The 20,001-nt window shown below is 34.9% G+C and overlaps 1 protein-coding gene and 1 non-coding gene across 2 annotated transcripts; one reads left to right on the top strand and one right to left on the bottom strand.

Moving 5' to 3' along the window:
* Positions 1-297: 297 nt before the first annotated feature.
* Positions 298-2,255, top strand: LOC131070442 (uncharacterized). The gene is made up of 3 exons (XM_058005983.2): positions 298-709; positions 940-1,080; positions 1,556-2,255. Exons 1-3 carry the CDS (start codon positions 698-700, stop codon positions 2,015-2,017), a joined length of 615 nt encoding a protein of 204 aa, XP_057861966.2. The 5' UTR covers positions 298-697; the 3' UTR covers positions 2,018-2,255.
* Positions 2,256-19,620: 17,365 nt separating this feature from the next.
* On the bottom strand, positions 19,621-19,702 carry LOC131070475 (small nucleolar RNA SNORD24). Its single transcript, XR_009112333.2, has one exon. It is a non-coding gene; the product is annotated as a small nucleolar RNA SNORD24 (small nucleolar RNA).
* Positions 19,703-20,001: the final 299 nt, after the last annotated feature.

Genomic DNA, 20,001 nt, shown 5'->3' with positions numbered 1-20,001 from the left:
ATAGGTCTGTTCAGTCTATGTCCACTTTTCAGTGGCATTAATTTTGGTGTCATAATGTGGTAAGGTATTCCATGGCCCACCTGCAGGAGAATACACTGCTTTTGCAAGAATTACAGACATGGAAAGGTGAGCCAAAGCTTTTGGTCCTCCATGAGTAGTGTAAGAAATGGGGCCATCTTCATTCATTGCAATCCGTACATCCATTCATTTGGGAGCTCCCTCTTTTGTCCCCTGCACCGCCTTCCCACCAGTCAAAGCAATGAATAAAAGGTATGAACATCATTTGTTAAACATAATCATATGCTCATGTGTATATATTTTCAATTGAGGCAATGAACATCAATTTGACCTATAAAAGTCATTTTTCTGTAGCAAATTGATTCACAGTATGAAAAATCTTTGTCATTGATGAAGATACAAACAGGTCATTATTATCCAAGGAAATTTAGACCCTCACCTGGTGTGTTATCAGCACATGCAACATCATAGCAAATACCCATTTTTCAACGATGCATAAAAATATACCAATGTACAGAAATGATTTTCCTTGTTGCTGCAGAGAAAACAATGAATAATAACAGCTTTCATGATTCAAAGCATTAAAAGTCTGTGGAGAAGCATATGGTTATAGAGCTTCACAGAGAAAGGCAGTGACTGTTGAAGAGTAATACTTGCATCTTAGGATAGTTGGTTTGCAATGGTTATAAAGGTTTGCTCTTCTTCAATCAATTACACACTGTGTTTTGTGGGTTTATTGATTACATCTGTTAGAGCTTGGCAATTGGTGTTTTTTTTAATCATAGCACATCAATTCATTGTTCTCTGGTCATGATGATTAACATTTGCTAATTCAATGACTGTTTTAAGTAGATCTCTGTATTCAGATGTAGTGATTGTAAGACAAATTTTGGCATTTTTGGCTTCTCAATTTGTTTTCAGGGCGTTGGGTGGCCTCTTGGACTGGAGACTGTTAATATCAGAGTGGAGATAATGAATGGCATAAGAGCCATGGAGAGAACTCCATTCCATTTGACCACACCCAGTTCCTCTTCACTCTCTTCATCAAACCTTGACACAGAGGTGGGGATCTTATCAATCTCTTAATTAGAAGTAACTATTAAGATGCAAGCTTTTGGGATTACATTGTGTTTGTTTATTTGATCAACGTTTTGAATCACACTCACTATTCATCATGATAAATATGAAAATGATGAATCACTGGATGTGATTGGAAAAACGATCAAACAAATAAATAAACAGTATAATCTAAAAAATCTGCATTCTAATTCTATAGGCTATAGAAAACTAATTCCTTCTATTAACAGTTAACTTCAGTTTTTGATTAAAAACTGTTGGATAGAGTCTTAGTGGAAGGAGGACTTGAAGAATCTGAGTCATTTGACAATGTATTGAGCTTAGGGATCTTGTTGATGTTATTTTTTTGTCCTGATTCTGCTTGAAAGCTGCTTCTTTTCTTTTGTATTTATTCACTTGGAAAAAACTAAAACTGAGATCTTTTTTCCCATTTTATTTGGTGTTTTGTATTTGGAGGCAGTCTAGTACATCATTTTTTACAGAGAGGAGCACTACACTGGGGAATCTGATAGGCATTACCCCTACTCAACACACAAGTGGCAATGTTCATTCAGAAGAGTTGAGGTGGATGAGTACAAATGGCAGGAGAGCTAAGAATAATGGCAAGATGAGGAGTTGGAGGTTGCTGATTGGGTGCACAGATATGAATATAGATGAAAGTGCAGTCAGCAAAACTGATAATAACAATGCACCTTCCCTCAGGGATTTACTGGAAGCACAAAGAAGTGCTAGAACAGTAGAGGAAAATGTGTACATCAATGTAATGTATGAGGCCTCTGAGTTGGAGATAACTCCTCTTTTGTTGGGTGGTCAGGGTATTCCAGAGAGCTTGAATACTAGGGAATTTTGTGCTACTGGTATGCCATCAATTGAGGACATTTCTGTTAATGGAAGCATCTTGAATATTCTTTCAGAGAACTGAGCAAAGCACAGCACCCCTTGACATACAAGTGCAAATCATATGCCATTAAATGATTTTATGTGTTTGGAAACTTCATGTTATTCTATGCAATTTTTAAGAGTGTATATAAACATATGCTTCTGCATATTTGCCATTTGTACATAAATATGTATATATATACACCCACATATGTGGATGTTATGTGCAAAAAGGAATTTTTACTTTTTAAGAAAATATTTATTGTGAGTGATTCTTACTATTTTTTTTGATGTTTTTGTTTTTTATATTATTAAGATATTTAGTTGAAGTGGATTGTGAAGGAAGTTTTTGTTTCTTATATTTATGATATCTAGATTTAATGTTAATAAATCAAATAAAATTAGAAAATAAGTGTTGGGCATTGAATAATTGAGAGAATAATGCATCCATGGGTTTTTGGTGTGATGATTAATTTTTACTTTGTTAATTCATCTAATGTGACGCCACTAACAAATTGAAATCTAGGATGTGAATATAAACAAAGATCAAGAATATATGATCTCCATAAAAAATAAAGATCACAAATATGTTGTTAAGTTGCTCAAAGCTTTCTACCATGGATAGGATTGCATTGTGTGACTCTATCATGAATAAAGTGTATTGTGTGGCATATTTTATATTGGTTCAATTTGGACTATGAATGTGAGCTCTTCCAATGTGTTCACTTGTGTCTTTTGTATCTACAATTAAGAGGAGAGTGTTCTAAAAAGCATAATGGAGATTGTTATAGGATGGAGAGAAAATTTCTTGACTTGTCCTAATAACAAGGAAGCCCATTAAAAGTTATGTAAATCTAGAAAATGTGCCCAACAAGAATACAATTATGATGCAACTAAGATTGATTGGACTAAGACTAAGACTAAATGCTCTTGTAATGAATTTGGATTTTCTCTTTATTATTCTTCATGTTACTTCATGATCATAATGACCTTGGCTATGCATACAAGCATATCTCCTTTGTTGCTCAATTTAAGATTCTTGGAGCATGGGTTAGTGGGATAGTGACTATATTTTGAAATTATTGACATATAGTGAAGTTTGAATTTTGAAATAGATTGACTAGGTCAAGCCAACAATTGATTCCAGAGGCTAGGTTGTACCACACAACATAGTCCTGAGTGGCAAATTTGTGAATGGTGAATGATTGAGGCTTAGGTGATATGTAATGATGATTGATTGCTTGGATCAATGGTAAGAGTTAGTTTGTGGACCAAACGAGTCAAATTAAAGACAACAATTGTGCATTTGCATCTATGCAAAGTGGCAGGAAACAAAGGTTTAAAATCATATACATTTTGTCCCCAAAGGTGTCTAAACCTTACTTCTAATGCTAATATATAAAGAATGTTGTTTTTAAACTATGAAACATAGAATATAAATCTTTGGGCAAAATAAAACTTCTAATTTGTTGATCTCTAGAAGTTGGACTTACTACATTAGAAATGTAAATACAAATAGAACATAGAAAAAAGTTGTAAGAGGGAGTTGCACTTGTCCAATTTATGATGTGTGTTATGACACATCATAAGAAATCTTTGAATGAAGATAATAAGGTAAAATGTGAGTGGATTAGGATATGCTTATGACAAGTGGAAGAAATGTGTTATTTTAGCTTATGAACTCATCTTGGGATTTGGATATTGGTTTCCTAACTACATATATGGTTAAAACTTAATGGATGTTTTTAGCTCATGGTTTCGTAATTACCATTTAATGTATCACTTCTCATATTTATAGTGTTCTTGAGATTGAGGTATTGATAGTGAGTTCGAGATTGAGGGTTTGATAGTGAGTTTCAAAATATCTAGTTGGCAATACTCTTATAAAAGCTTACTCTGTATATGTATTGTAACCATGTTTAGATTACTCAATAATACAATGGGTTGCTTTGGAGTGTGTGGCTTTTCTCCCACAATAGCTTTCCCCATGTACACCTACATAATAATATAATTTTATTTATGTTTGATATGTGTTTCCCTTTTTTGTAAATGTAAAGATATTAAATTTACACATTACTCTCCTCTAAGGTTAATTTAAGAAGTTTTTTCATATACTTTAATTCCTTTCACATGTCAAATTAAATAATAAGGAAATAAAAAATCATAGTATGTGGATGTTGCTTTTTCTAAATTTTATGCATTTAGGGCCTAGCATTTGCCTCATTTGTCTATACTATGTACTAGATGTCCATTAGGTATGTTATATTGTCAATAGCGAGAAAAAATTAGTGAATTATTGTACATAAACATTTAATAAATTTAGTGAAAATATGCCCCTTGATTATATGTAACTTAATAGAGTGTCCACAAATCAAAGAGAAAAAAAAGAAGGTAAATCAATATAGGGAAACTATGTCATGTGTGTGTGTGTGCGCGTGTGTGTAACTAGAACTTGTTAGAGGGATCACCTTAGCTATACTTTTTCTATTTGTAAAATTGAGGGATTGGAAATTGTATGTGAAAAAATAAAATAAAATGACCCTTTTAAAATATGATATGGTTTAAGAATACACTCAATTTATGTAAGCAAATAAACCTAGTTATTTAATGAGTTGGGAATGATAAATGCACTAAAATAAATATTCAAACAAAAAATAATTAAATAATGGTACTTAGCTAGAAACTTCAAGATATTTTATGACAAATTTGGCCAATCATTTAACCAATTTTTTTAGGACATTGTATGCTATTAGATGAATTCCTTTGTTATATAATTCTCTATTTGTCCCTCTAATTCACTTATGTTTCTAATATTTCTAAGGTGTACAACACCCAATCCTAGCAAAACTAACATTTAGAATTGCTAGTAAGAACCTTATGTGTGGATTTGAACTTGATCTATGGATCTAAATTTTGTTATATTTGGATTCTAAAAAAATGGCACCTTGATTCTTGTACTCATGTTTGTAAAAGGTGGTGTTAATCGAAACCATTTAGAAGATTGTCAAGTTAGTAGTGCTCGCCTCTAGTCAAACCCCTATGAGCTAGTCATTGCAATCATACTAAACAAAGAAAAAATACTAACATTATACACCCCATTACAATTGGTTGCATGCAAAGGATGCAAGGAACAATATGAAAAGGATAAAATATATGATCATGTAAAATCCCCAAGCACTAAAAATATAAAATTATCTATTGGTACAAAATTTGACACAAACTTTAGTAGAACTCTAGCTTTAAAGGGAGTTGATTCCCTTAGGTTTATATCACCTAGTCCAAGTAGGCTTAGTAACCTAGGGGTGAATGTTAGAATTAAGGAAAATGTAGCACAAGATTGAGTTTCTAAAGGGTAATAGTAAAAACTATTTAATGAATCCCACACAATATCTCAATGATAAAGATAAGACAACAATATTTCACATAATTTAACATAAGATATAAAACCTAAATAAATTATAAACCCAACCAATTAATTTAGAATTGCTAATCTACTCTAAACTACCTACTTTCAAGCATATTCAAAATATAAGATGGAGAAGAATGGATTTAGAATGAGCCTCTATTATAATGTTAAAAACAATATTTGATTTGGTGAAGCAACAAAAATCAATAAGGAAACTAATGTTGGCATGCTTAGTTTGCCACATAGTTAGAAGTGTAAGATGGTGTGATCTTTAGGGGATGAATTGATGAGTAATAAAGACTCACAATCACCATATTCCACATACATAAGTTTCACAGATAATAATAACAATTAAGATATGTTATAAAGTTCTAATTTTGAATTTACCTCTATTTAATTGAAATACATATATAGTCTTAGGATATCATGACTCAATGTGGAAAAACCATGAAATATAACAAATTATGCTAAAGAGAAAAATAAAGAGGATTTAACCTATTAGATAAAATGATTATTCAATATTATGATCTTCCCAACCCTTTAAAATATAAAATTAGGGGGTATATATAGTCCTTCTAGATTCAAAAGATAGCAAGTCTAATTTTTCTAGTTGGTTATAAATAACGTGGATTATAAAGAATAAAATTCAATTCAAATTGACACCTTAAATATAATCTAATCTAAAATATCTCTAATGATGTTCATGTATTCATTTTTTTGCTAATTATGTAGCAAACCCAATCAAACCTTACATAAAATATTTGATATATGGAGAACCCAAATTACCATGTCGCCCATATATTTGGTATTACAAGACATTTAATCCATATAAACTTCTTACAAAACAAGGGAAAAAATATTCTTCTTATTTGCACACATGGTATCTATAGGCATATAACTCCATTGAATTTTAACATTCATTCATGGCAAAAAGGTTACCCTCTAAAAGTTTACCCACATTCTAAGGACTTGACTTCTTTCATTTTCACAAATAGTATGGGGACTATCATTCACCATACCAATTATTGCATCTCCCTTCTCTTTGAAAAACAACATGACTATTCAAATTATGCATATTTCTACAAGAATTTGTGAAGCTACAACAATAACCTCAATGGTCTATACAAAGTATTTACTCAATTGGGCAATTAATATTTAGTTGTTCATATCACATTTGATCTCTCAATTCCTAGTTGCTTCCCCAAATTTTAAACATATTTGAATCTTTAGACATACTTAGATTTGGTTATGCATCATAAGGCAATATGTGAATAATTTTAATTTCAAATTCAATGATATGCCTCAAGTTGTATCTATTGAATTAAATATACAAATGAGAAGATCTTCCTAGAAAATATTATGTTTTATCTCTTTTATTTGAAATCTAGAACTTTATCTTGTTAGCTAAATATTTTGAAGTGTACCTTCAACCAATCACTCTATTTGATCTCCTTTTAGATCAATGACTTTGGTAGATCAACGGACCATCAAGATATTCATCTATATAACTATTCAACCTTGCAATCAACGTGAAAGTGTCATGTCTAAGCCTCTCGCTCCTATAAGAATTGTATTACATTTCATATTATCCATTGAGTTTCAACTATTATTGATTGCCAAGATTGACAACATTAGTTTATTATTGGTAGCCAAACATGAACTCCACATCAAATCACCAATAAACCACTATGCAATAGATTTTGTCATACTTGTCCTTTTAAATTTCCTTGGCCAAGTATTTAGTCCACGAAGCACTAGCCAATCAAACTCTCTAGATGCAATTACCTTCCAGATAAAAAAAGGATTAATTTAACCCTATCACAGAAACAACCTATCCTCAAAGAAACACCTCAAATACCTTGACCATAAATTCATCACTTAAATTTATTAAGTACCTTTCACCATCAATGACCTACATTGATCAATGCAATATTAATAAGTAGGGTTGAAATTAAAAAAGACAAAGGTGAACGCCAAAACCTTTAGTCATTTTCTCCAAGTCATCTAGATTTGAAAACATATTCATTGATTAGCGTCATAAATTGCACACTCTGCTATCGCTCATTTTAGTATTTCCCATTCCTCTATACATTATCAGACCTTTTAGCGATTTTTTTTTAAATATCATGAGATCAAAGTACATAAATCAGAGTATCATTATCAAATACAAAATAATAACAACAGTGACTCAATAAAGTATTGTTTACTAAACTAAAACAGAATGGAAGTATTACATCATATCAAAAATTTGTGTGCTAATACATCAAAATTATATGATCAAGTCTAAGGAATATATATGTTAACTAAAACTAGAAAGCACCATTCTGAACAGAGTATAATATTTGTCCATGCCACCCATCCTAGTGGCCCTTCTTTCCAAACCAATTCTCTGCCATCTTGAAGCTGTTCCAAATAAGGTTGTACAAAGATTTTAGCTATTGGCAAATCCACCGCTTGTTGCTGCATCTCCTTGCCTTTGACCTCATTTAATTCCCTCATGAAGTTATGTAAGGTTGTCTCAAACCGAACCTTATCATCTTCCTACTTGGCCCAATAGAATCCATGGGAGACTTCCCATTTAAAGATCCACACTGAGCCATCTTGCATAAAGTTTTCAAACTTCCTTTTCATCAACCTTAGGACAATGGTTACCCGCAAGCAAACATTTTGCAAGATGAGACTCCTCAGAGACTTAGTAATTGCCCTTCTTGTACTGTTAAACACACTATCATTCCTTAGTTTCCATATGTTCCAAAGTACAATAGATGAAAGAGCATACCAGAATAAATTACAATCTTTCTTAAGCATTCAAAAAAATCAAATATTGCAGCTAATCACAAGGCAAAACATGTACCACACTTCCTTAGCAAAAAGACATTCAAAGAATAAATGATTAAGATTCTCAGGAAGTCTGTAGAAAGAGCACACATTAAAGTCCCCATCAGGTTTCTTGAGAGGCATTCTGTTCAATAGGAGGTGTCGCATGAAGAATTTCAACTTAGGCTCAACAAGTCTACGCCAAAGATGATCACAGACACTCTGCCACTTTTCTAGGCTAAAGCTAACATGCCAAGTATGGTTAAAATGTTCAAGGATGTCGTTTCTATTAGACAAGAGGTAGTAAATGGATTTGGATTTAATAGCACAAAGAGTTGAACCATCAAACTAAGAAAGGGAAGACAAGCATAGGGGTCTCTCTTCATAGAGAAGGGGTTGAGAGAGATTAAGATCTATAATGAGTCTTAGGAATGTCAAATCTATCCATAACATCCTACCATTAAATCAACTGCACATCTTCAAAAATATCTTCAAAAGTTTGGATACCCTTAGAAGCCCATGATTTAGCAGAGCAACCTTGTAACAAGGCCAAAAGCTTATCCTTATATTTCAAATTCCACCAAATCGATCTGTTGCCCCATTTTTTTACTGCCAATAACGATGTCTATGATCATTAAGATGCCTCATGCTATCCCATGCCTTCCAAAGGGATTTAAAAACAACTAACCTTGAAGGATAGACTGAAAATTTGTCGAAAACTAGATCACATAGTGGGAGACCTTTCCAAGAGGGCCCCTGTTTAGGAACAGACTAAGATATATTATGCCTAATCAAAATCTTCCAGGGTTCATCCCCTTGCAAGGCACCAAATATCCATTTTGGGGCTAATGCAATCCCCTGCATCCTTAGGTCTTTTAACCCAAGACCACCCTTTGTCTTACTCATAGTACACCAATTCCATCTAGCCACGTCTTTTATTACCACCATTACCATAAGACCACAAGAAGTCCCTGATTAACTTCTGGATGAAGGAAAATTGATGTGTGTTAAACAACCAAGTTGAGGTATAATAAATGTTATATGAAGATAATATTTTCTGACAAACTTGGAACCTTCTTTCTAGAGAAAGATAGTGTCTATTCCAACTCCTCAATTTCTTATCAATCTTAGCCTTAACCCATTGCCACATTTCCTTGAGATTAGGATTAAGGGCGAAAGGAAGGCCCAAGTATCTGATTTGGTGTTGAGGTCCTCCCCACATCAACGAGAATATGCTAAACCAGGTAGGTGGGTGCATATCCCATCCTAGCATAATAGACTTAGGGAGAGATACCCTACTTCCGGAGGGTAGACAAAAGATATATAGTTTAGCCATTAGAGCCTCAAAATTACTTTCCTCCAAGCACATTATAATTGTAGTATCATTAGCAAACTGAATATTCAACAATTCATTGCCATTGGGTAAAGTGATACCCTTAACTGTGGAGGATAGAGCGATCTCTCAATAGGTAGTAAAGTGCATCAACAATTATGACATATAAGACAAGGGCTAAAGGACAACCCTATCTAATGGATCTAGAAAGTGGGAAGCTTTGAGAACGGCTACCATTCACTTAAACATAGGCTATAGCATCCTTCATGAGGGTCTCACCATCTTGCAAAATACTTGAAGAAATCCTAAACTTTCCAACATCACAGTGATAAATCTTCATTCTATTATGTCATAAGCCTTCTCAAAGTCAATTAACATCATTGATACATTCTGTTGAGATTCTTGAGCCCAATGCATCGCCTCCCAGCAAGCAAGAAGGTTTTCCAGAATGTATCTTCCCTTAACAAACCTTGTTTGAGTATTTCTTACCATCGTGAGTAGGATTCTTTCCAATCTCTTGGCTAAGACTTTAGCCCTGGTATTTTGCAAGATACATTAAGAAGGGTTATCAGCCTCCAATTCTTGTTAAGGGACCTATCTCCATCATTGGGTATAAGCTTAATCACACGACTATTAATTTCCTTGTTGGCAAGAGACCTGTTTCGGTGAAGATTGATGTATGAGAGATTCTTAGGGGTTGTCATTGATGGCACCTCAGTCTAGAAATCACATCTGGTGTACATAGATTTGGTTTACTGGAAGTCATATTGTTCATAAGGCATAAGTCTGGAAGGTGGAACACAGTAACCGGTGGAATGTGCATATCTTGATTTTGGTTGTGTTATCTTGGTTGTGGTGATAGAGGCAGATGATTCAAGGTTCAAGGCAAATTATCTCGTGATCCCGATATCCAGTGTTGATTCATGAGCAAGATTGAAGGTCTGGTATCCGGTAATTCAGTTAGAGCAGAGCTATTTTTGTGTAACGTGTGATGTGGAATTGTTGGATTGATTTCGGTGATTGGTTTCGTATTTGAGGTGATTGGGCCGACATATGGGAAGCTTATTATCTTCGTGTTGTGATCCGCATTTGGACTTTTGGGCGGATTGAGCCGACTTGGTGAATACATGTTTCATGTTGCGTGTTATGTGGTTTTTGGAAGCCGACATGATAAATGGTTTTTTTGTTGGTGCAGATATATAAGATCGATACGGATGAGAATTTTGGTGTATGTTTTGAGCAAAAGAAGTCTGTATGAGCGAATGTGTGAAGTTTGGTGAATGTGATTGAAGGTTTTGGTCTTTGGTGTATAACAGAGCAGAAAGACAAATCAGTTGCAGAAGATAATTTGAGCCTAATCGGAACTTCTTTTTGGCATATGTAGATGTTATAGTTTAGTTCAGTCATTATTGTAATCAATTGTAATAGCCTGTAAGGCAGTGAGCCTTCCTCCAGGTTGTAGCCCTTTTGTATTTGAGTAGTGAGCTCTAGGCAGTGTGCCTGAATGCAAGTGTCGATACCTCTAGTACTACAAGGAAACCAACCATATCAACCTCCCACCAAATAGGATGGAAAATATTTGTAGCGCAAGTCGTTTATAAGTATCTAAATCCATTAATTAGAAGATTCATTCATGGAAACAAGCTTTCCCACATTCAAAGGACACAATATTCTCCTTCACTTTTGGAAATAGAATAGGCAGTCATTACCCATCATTAATTTTTCCATCCACCTCCTCAAGTAAAATAGATTTTCAAATAATGAATAATTTTAAAGTGTTTGTTGAGCTTCCTCAACAATATTTCCGCTTGACAATCATCACAAAATATTTCCTCAACTGAGTTATTAACATTTCAGTTGATTGTGTCGATTTTGATCCCTCGATTACCGCTTGCTTTCTCAAATTTTAAAATAGGTTTCAATATTGAGACTAAAAAGATGTAAATATACATCATAGCAGGGTATGAAAACTTCCAAGATATATAATTTAACTTTGTATTAGAATCTATGTTTAAAAATCTGCAAAATTAGTCTAACCTTTTGACATATCAATTACCTAGGTTTTTACCAGCCAAAACACAAAATCTGCATATAGAATTGCAATATATTTAGCCTCAACCTCTGTCCAGCCAACTACCAATGTTAGCAATGAGGTAGAAAATAGATGCAAAAGACCACTAGAGAAAGGTAGATATGGTAAAAACTTTGATCAATATACATAATTGTACCTTCTAATCATGGTTCTAAATTAAGCGAACATTTTTTTGAAAAATTGTTATCATATAAAATCTTGAGCTAATATATGTATCCTATACAGGCATATGGATATATAAATCCAACAACATAAATAAATTGAACGTAATACCATCATATCTAGTATACACAACAAAGAGGGCATGCAAAGAGGATCAGAAAATGCGAAAATGAGTAAAATGGAGTAGAAGGCAGAGGGTGCACTTGCGGCAAGTGCAAAATGTGTGATTGGTGGTGGCTTAGTAGAGGAGGAACTTTTGGAATGGTGTGAGGCCAGCCTATCTTCCTAGGCTTAAGGCAATGAGAAGAAAGATCTTGCAGTGGGAATGGTAAGTGAAGGCAAGTCTAAAGGGGAGATCAAACTAGCAATTAGAAATGTTAATGTCAAAATTTCATATGAGATCATGTATATCACGATTACTAACAGTTTTCCTGATTCAAAGGTTGAAAAACTCAAACAAAAAGTGATCATAGCGAAATTTGTAAGTGTTTGGAAATCAATGGATAAGATTGAAGCTTGGATTGGTCAAAAGTAGTGTCGCCCATGAGTCTAGTAGGAACCTTGTGCTAAATGGAGGGCCTTGGTTCATGGGGAGTGTTGATTTGTATTTAAGACAATGGGTGTCTAGCTTTGATCCCCATAAGGAAAGCATTGGCAATGTTCCAATGTGGATTAGAATATACAAGCTTCCACTAGAACTTTGATTGAAAGAGTTTTTTCAATTAATTGGCAATTCGTTGGGAGAATTTATCTAGTATTCCAAACCTTCCAAAGGTTTAGGCAAATTTAACCAAAATCTATGTCAAGTTGGATTTTAACAAGCCGATCAAACATATTATCTGGCTTTGCTCGATCCTTGGGGAGTTGAACCAAAAACAATTAAAATTACATAACAACAAATAAGGAAAAATCAAAGTATAAAAAATAGAGTATGCATTGAACGAAGAACTTTATATCTAAATCTATTAACAATATAAAACGTCACTGATTTGTACACAGGCTGGAGTTAACAGTAATCCTAATGACCTGCTAACTAATTCACCAGATGGTTGTAGCTGATCACCAACTAACTATGCTTATTGACAACAAACTAAAACCAATGACAGATCATGAAATATCACTTTATTATTGCAAACTCCTATTCTAACTCTTCCTCCTATGTGCATGCATAATTCATGAGTGATTTATGCTAACAATCCCCCTTAAAACAACTAAATTATGATGTACTCCTAACATATCTCTTCGTATTACAAACTTTATTTTTCCCAGTGGCTTAATGAATATATCAGCCATATTATCATTTGTGTTACAATATTGTAGCTCTATCTCTTGAGACTGAATCTTCTCCCTTACAAAATGTTGTTGAGTTTCAATGTGCTTTGATCTTGCATGATAATTTGTCTATACAAAGTCCCATTAAATCCTTAGCATCATTGTCACTAGAAAGCTTAACATTTTGTTCTAATGGAGTAGACATTGTTTTACTCCATATCGTCTCCATACTTCAATTCCCAAACAATAATGCATTTTACCAAGGTCCTTCATTTCAAATGCTTGAGATAATTCTATTTTGATTTCATCAATCAATTCTATAGCACTTCCTGTTATGATTAAATCATCCACATACAATGAAATCAAAACAATATTTCCACATTCATCTTTCTTTATGTACAAATTTGGATCATTTTTACTCTTAACATACCCTTGTTGAAAAAAGAATTTATCAATCTTCTCATACCATTAAATCATCCACATACAATGAAATCAAAACAATATTTCCACATTCATCTTTCTTTATGTACAAATTTGGATCATTCTTACTCTTAACATACCCTTGTTGAAAAAAGAATTTATCAATCTTCTCATACCATGATCTTGGTGCCTGTTATTTTACTTGTAGGTAATTCAATTAATTCCCAAGTACCATTATTCATAATTGAATCATATTCTTCTTGCATTACATTCAATTAATTCCCAAGTACCATTATTCAAGAGACTAAATTAGAGGGTCCAACCTTTCAAGAACTTCTAGGCAAGATTTGGAAGAACAAGAATGGTATTTCCTTTGACTTAGTTGGGATGGATGGTGGTCATGCAATTGATTGATGACAATCCACATTGCTTGTCAATTAGATTGAAATTATTGGGTGACGACCAAAGTTTTGTCATTTCTAATGTGTATGCCTCAAATTCCAACAAAGATCATCTACTAGTTTAGGATCATATCAAAGGTTTTAAACAAGATATAGAATATAAAAATTGGATGGTTGGAGGAGATTTTAATGTTATTCCATCTTCTGGAGAGAAACAAGGTGGAAGGGCTTTTAGTAATTTGGGTACTTTGGATTTCAAAAGGCTTGCAAAGAGTTTACATTTACATACATTAAACCGAAGACTAGTTGTTAAACAAGGAGTAAAAAAAGAATTAGGGAAAATTCTATTTTATTCCGACTGGATAGGTTTCTTATAAACTCATATTGGTAAGACTTTGATTCATTTTATTCAAAGGTTCCTTATAAGCTCAAATTGGTTGTTAGAACTTGATTCATTTTATTCAAAGGTGCTTCACTTTGGTGGATCCAATCATTGGCCCATCTCCTTGCACTTACAATTGTAGGAAGTCAAAGGGCATTCATTTTAAAATGGAATCTTTTTGGTTTATCCACCCTAAGTTTGAGGATGCTATCAAAGGTTGTTGGCAAGCTCACATTTGTGGATGTCAAAGGTATATACTTTCCCATAAGCTTAAGGAAATCTAAAGTGGAGAAAGTAATTATTGAGGGTCTCAATGCAGCACTCAAAAAGGATAAGGCTTTTATCGAACAAGCATGGGAGGAGCATCCATAGGATGGAAGAGGAATAAGTTGGCTTAAGGAGGGAGACCATAACAATAGGTTCGTTCACCTAGGAACACGTTAGGAGGCTATGAGAGAAGGTAGGAATTATTTTTAAAACTTGTTGAAAGATAAACTTACGTAGATGAGGAGGCTCAAAGGGATATTCTTAACAACATTCCCTCACTTGTCAGCAATCTCCAAAAAGTTAAGTTAATGGTCCCCTTCTCTATTTATGAGATCAAAGATGATGTGTTTTCGTTAGGAGCAAGGATAGCTCCGAAAATTAATGCATTCCAAGCTGTTTTTTTCTCAAAAGCATTGGGACATTTGTTGGAGAGGAAGTTGGAGAGTAGAAGGAGGTTCGAGTTGAAATCTTGGAAAATATGACTTATATTGCATTAATTCCCAAATTCAAGGAGCCAAAATTCTTAGATAATTTCAAACTTATCTCCTTATGCAACACTTCATACAAAATTGTCACGAAGGCCATGTTGCTCAGATTGAAGCAATGCTTGGAGCCCCTACATATCAAAAGAACAAGGTAATTTTCTCAAGGGCAAGCAAACCACCTATGGTATTATTATTGCTTATGAAACCATTCATTCTATCAAAGCTAAGAGGAGGGTGGTGGTGGTCAAGTTGGATTTGAATTAAACTTACGATTGTGTTTCATGGGACTTTCTTATTCTTGTTATGAGACGCTTTGGTTTTAGCAAAGATTGGTGTGATTGGGCCTATAGCTACATTTCATCAGCCTCAGCTGCTATTCTTATAAGTGGGGTGGCGACTACTTTTTTCACCATTAAGCGGGGTCTCAAGCAAGATAATCCCTCGTCTCCAATCCTATTTTTATTGGTTGCTGAAGTTTTTGGCAGAATGGTTAAAAGGTAAGTTGATGGCAATTTGGTTGGCCTGCAAGCATCCTCAGGGCTTCGTAATATCATTTACAATTTGTTGAAAATACTCTTATGTTTGGCATGGCCAGATGCATTAACAAAATTTTGAAGCAATATGAGTTGGTGACAGGGCAGAAGGTGAATAAAGACAAATCTAGGATTTTCTTTCTTAAAGACATTTTTATGGAACAGCTGGATATTCAAAGGATTTTCGGATTTCAAGTTGATTGGCTTTCCCAACAAGTATTTTGGTATGTCATCGATAAACAAGCTGTGCCTTCTGTGGTAAACTAGAAGGGTGTGATAGATGGAATTCAAAATAAACTTGCTTCTTGAAAGGGGAAATGGCTCTCGTTAGCTGTAAGAATCATTGATTAAAACTTTCATTACTTGATGTCCCCTGTTTTCACCATGGCTGTTTTTCAGATTCCTAATAAGGTGGTCGAGTTAATTGATTCCATTCTTCAATCTTTACCTATAGTAGGGTAGTAAAACTCGATTCAAATATAACCTTTTTGGGGGAGGTGTGCAAATCTAGGGACAAAGGTGGTTGGTGGTTCAGAGGATTGCGAATACATGAATGTTGCCTTGGGTTTCAAGATAGTGTGGCAGATTTATGAGTAGAAATGGTTGTGGAGCAGAGGATTATTCAAGCAAAGTATTTACAAAATCCTGCGTATAATCTCTTCGGCCCCCTTGTCTCCAATGGTTCTAGTGGAACATTTTAGGACTTTGCAACAATAAATTAGCCCGAAACATTGGGTGGCATGTTGGCAGCTTGGCAATGGTGAGAGAATTTTTTTTTGACATGATCAATGGATTAATGGCTGCCCTTTGAAGGAGGCTCCTGAGTGTTGGCCCTTAATTCAACACTTTGAAGATGTCGTAGTTGATAGGGTCAAACATTATATGTGTAGAGAGCTCAACGTCGGAAGTCCTAAATTGATTCGCAACAATTTAAATCACTGGACCATGCCTTTGGTCGATAGGGAAGACTACATGGGAGTCAGAAAGTCCCTGCAAGGGAAGCTTTTGAAGAATATTTTAATGCTGGGTTGAAAATCAACCCCAAGCTGGTTAATGATGCGGGGGCATCCTGAAATTTCAAACTTCCTTCAACATGAAGTTGGATTTTGATGTTTGTGCTTTGACCAGCTCAAGGCTTCTAATTTGTAGTAGCGGGGAGTTTCAAAATAGAACCACATCATGAAAGAGGTGAAGTCTTGTAAGGGCTCTAAAATTAGCAAATTTGAAAATGGTTTTGAAAATAAGAGTAAGAGAGTAGATGGGTTGGCATTAAAGGATTTTTAAGGTGCTTTTAGAGGCTGAAAGTAACATTTTCTGGGCAACATTTCTGGAACAAAAGATTTTCTTGGGAAAAGGGTTTTCTTAGAAATGAAAAAGGAAACCTCCAGATTTTGGAAAAGGAGAAAAGTTGGGAGTAGTTTTGTTTTAAGGATGGAATAACTCATTTTGCTCGCAAGTCTAGAGTCCAATTTTTACAGTTTTGAAGTTGGAATTCAGTTGTAAAAGCTATATGCTGTTCTAATCCACCATTGATGGTGTTCTATGATCAGACCAGATCATATTGGTAAAGCGTATGGTGAAGCAAATAAGCTCACCTAGTTGTATTGCACATTTGTCCAATAAGAAATTCTTTGAGTTTTGTTTGTCAGTATGTGTTTCGAGTGTTTGTTTAAAGCAGGTTTGAAGGAATGGGTTACAGAAATTTGGTAGGATTGGACCTTCCAGATGTTGTATGTGCAAACAAAAGGAGTAAACTAATGATCATTTGCTCTTACATTGTGAGAGGACTAGAAAGATGTGGAATTTTTTCTTGAGAAGATGGGATCTTAGTTGGGTGGTGCTAAAAACTATTGGTGGTTTTGTGGAAAGCTGGGATTTGAAGATTAAGAGCCCAGGTCTGAAGTTTGTTTGGACACTTGCCCCAGTGGTAATAATTTGGAATAATTTAAGAGCAAAATAGGAGGCTTTGAAGGATAAGGAGGCTAAGGTGGAAAGGTTATGGGAACATATGGGTGAACTAGGATCTGTATATGGGAGTGGACAGTTTCAAATTGATGTGCAGGAAGTTGGCTGGTCCAACACTTGGCCACATTTCCTTTGGCCGGGCAGTTTGGGTGGTGGGCATTAAGAAAAGAAGATTAAGGAGGTTTCGAGAAAGCCAGATATCAATTGAATTAAATTTAACTTTGAAGGAACTGCCAAAAGGAACCCTAAGGAGGCAGAAAGAGGAAGAGTTTTCAGAAATTGTGAGAGTCAGCCAATAGGTCTCTTTAGAAGACACCAATAGCATTTCATGTGCAAGAGCCCTGTTATGGGGGATCATTATTGCCAGGAGAAAAGGTTGGAGAAAGCTGTGGATAGAGGGGGACTCCAAAATCATTGTTAATGATTTCAATGGAGGTGGGGTTCAAAATTGGATGCTGCGAGTTTTGATTGATGAAGCCAAGCTGCTGCTGGAAGAGTTTGATTTTGCTGATTAGGCTGCAAATCAAGGGGTTGGTAGAAAGGACAGAGCTGGGATGGGTAGCATTGATTGGTGGCGCAACTTTGCTACAGATACTCTGAATTTGTTGCACGAGGACATTTTGGACAGTCTCCCTTGATCTGGTTGGTCATCGCTGTTTGTTCTGTTTTTTGTGGGCGCTGCTAGTGTACAGTGGCATGCAAGCTGTCTTGGTTGCCTCTCTGGTGTTGTTTGGCCTTTGGGCTGGCTTCAAATGTCTTTCTCTGCAGCTATTTCTTTTTCTATTTAGCTTTTTTTTTTTGAAAGTTCCTGGGCCATAAACCAGAATATACTTAACAAAAAAAGAGGGCATGCAAAGACAATACAGAAAATTGGAAGTACGATCAATAAAAGTTTTACATTTTATTTAATATTTAAAACCTTAACAAGGTCCGTAATTCATATCAAATGAAAAAGCACCTAATAACCTGTGCCCTGCATCATTCATTCCACCAACTTCAAGCTGACAACAATAAACCATCACATAGCCATTGTAGTTTTGGCTAATGCCTTTAGAAGAATCCAATACATACCATCACAATTCAACACTGCAAACAAACACAAATTCCCCTTGCTTTAGGCTTTCTGCAAATGGGCGTCAAACTGTCATTGTGGAAATTTATTCTGGTCAACACTCCACAGAACATGTAGCAGAAAATCCCATCGATTTGGGTTAGTCCATCTACCAAATCCACTGTCACAAAGCCACAGATTGCAGTGGTGATAGGTGCGGGTAAAAAGGTACCTCAGGACAAAAAGCTTTATACAAAATTACAAATAACCATCTGTAATGCCATCTTACATGGACCAGCTATGACTCGGAGCTCTAATCCCCATTAACAAAATTGGCCAACAACAAGAGAGGAGGCTTACTCATATACTTCAAATTTATGACTCGGAGCTCTAATCCCCATTAACAAAATTGGCCAACAACAAGAGAGGAGGCTTACTCATATACTTCAAATTTATACTGCAAATAAATAATATTATAAATATTCATCGCTTAACTAAAAAATCATTAAACAGATTTACCAAAACCACCCATACCGCAGCTTAGATTAGGGAGAGAAAAAACTCACTACTAGAAGCAGCAGAGCAGCAAGTGAACTTCAATCTTGATATATTAAAGATTACTAATGATGTAATTACAAATGATTAGATACATCATAGATCACCAATTTAAATGAAAGGCAACAAGGATCACATTTGAATTCACATGTGCTCTACAACTGGAACGCCCATAAATTTCTCCAAACACCTTCCAAGGAAGGTAACAGAACATTTAAGTGTAGAGACAGATTAAACAACTATGGGCACTCTTCGTTGGGGTGAAGTTGCAGTAGGAGGCACATAACCCATCAATGCAATGACAAAATTGCTATGAACAAAACCCACATAATTCAAACAAGGCAACCAATTGTTTGCACATTTAATATCAGGTGCATGCAGGGTATTCAATTCTCTAGTGAAATGAAAAAAATACAAGAGAGATAATAGAGATTACAGCAACGCCAAGTGGAATAGAAAATCTTCTAAATCCACAGCATCAAAATCAAAATGCTTATGTCAAAAGGACCTCAGAGATCTTGGTGGTCAGCTATCATCAGGTGCCCCGAGGCATCAAGAGTAGCAAATATTGTCTCACATCATTGGCCTCTTTTAAACTAATAATCTACATTATCACCACAGGTAAAACCTTACTCTCAAATTATATTGAAAGAAAAAGTAAAATAACAAATAAAACTTTCCCACAAACATAGGAGGGTAAAAGCACAGATAAAATACAGCACTGGTTATCCAGGCACTCCACAAAGCCCATAGAAATTAGTTCCAATTAGAATACCTAAAATAACCTCAGCATTAGACATTAAAATTGGACATTGATTGATCGAGAAAGTTATCGAATTAATTGGCTGTTATTCCATCAGGCACGCGACTAGATGTTTGTTCCACT

The sequence above is a fragment of the Cryptomeria japonica genome, chromosome 3 (genome assembly GCF_030272615.1).
Source record: "Cryptomeria japonica chromosome 3, Sugi_1.0, whole genome shotgun sequence".
In the NCBI taxonomy this organism is placed as follows: Eukaryota; Viridiplantae; Streptophyta; class Pinopsida; order Cupressales; family Cupressaceae; genus Cryptomeria; species Cryptomeria japonica.
Note: the sequence above shows the minus strand (reverse complement) of the source record. Positions and strands in the feature narration are given on the sequence as shown.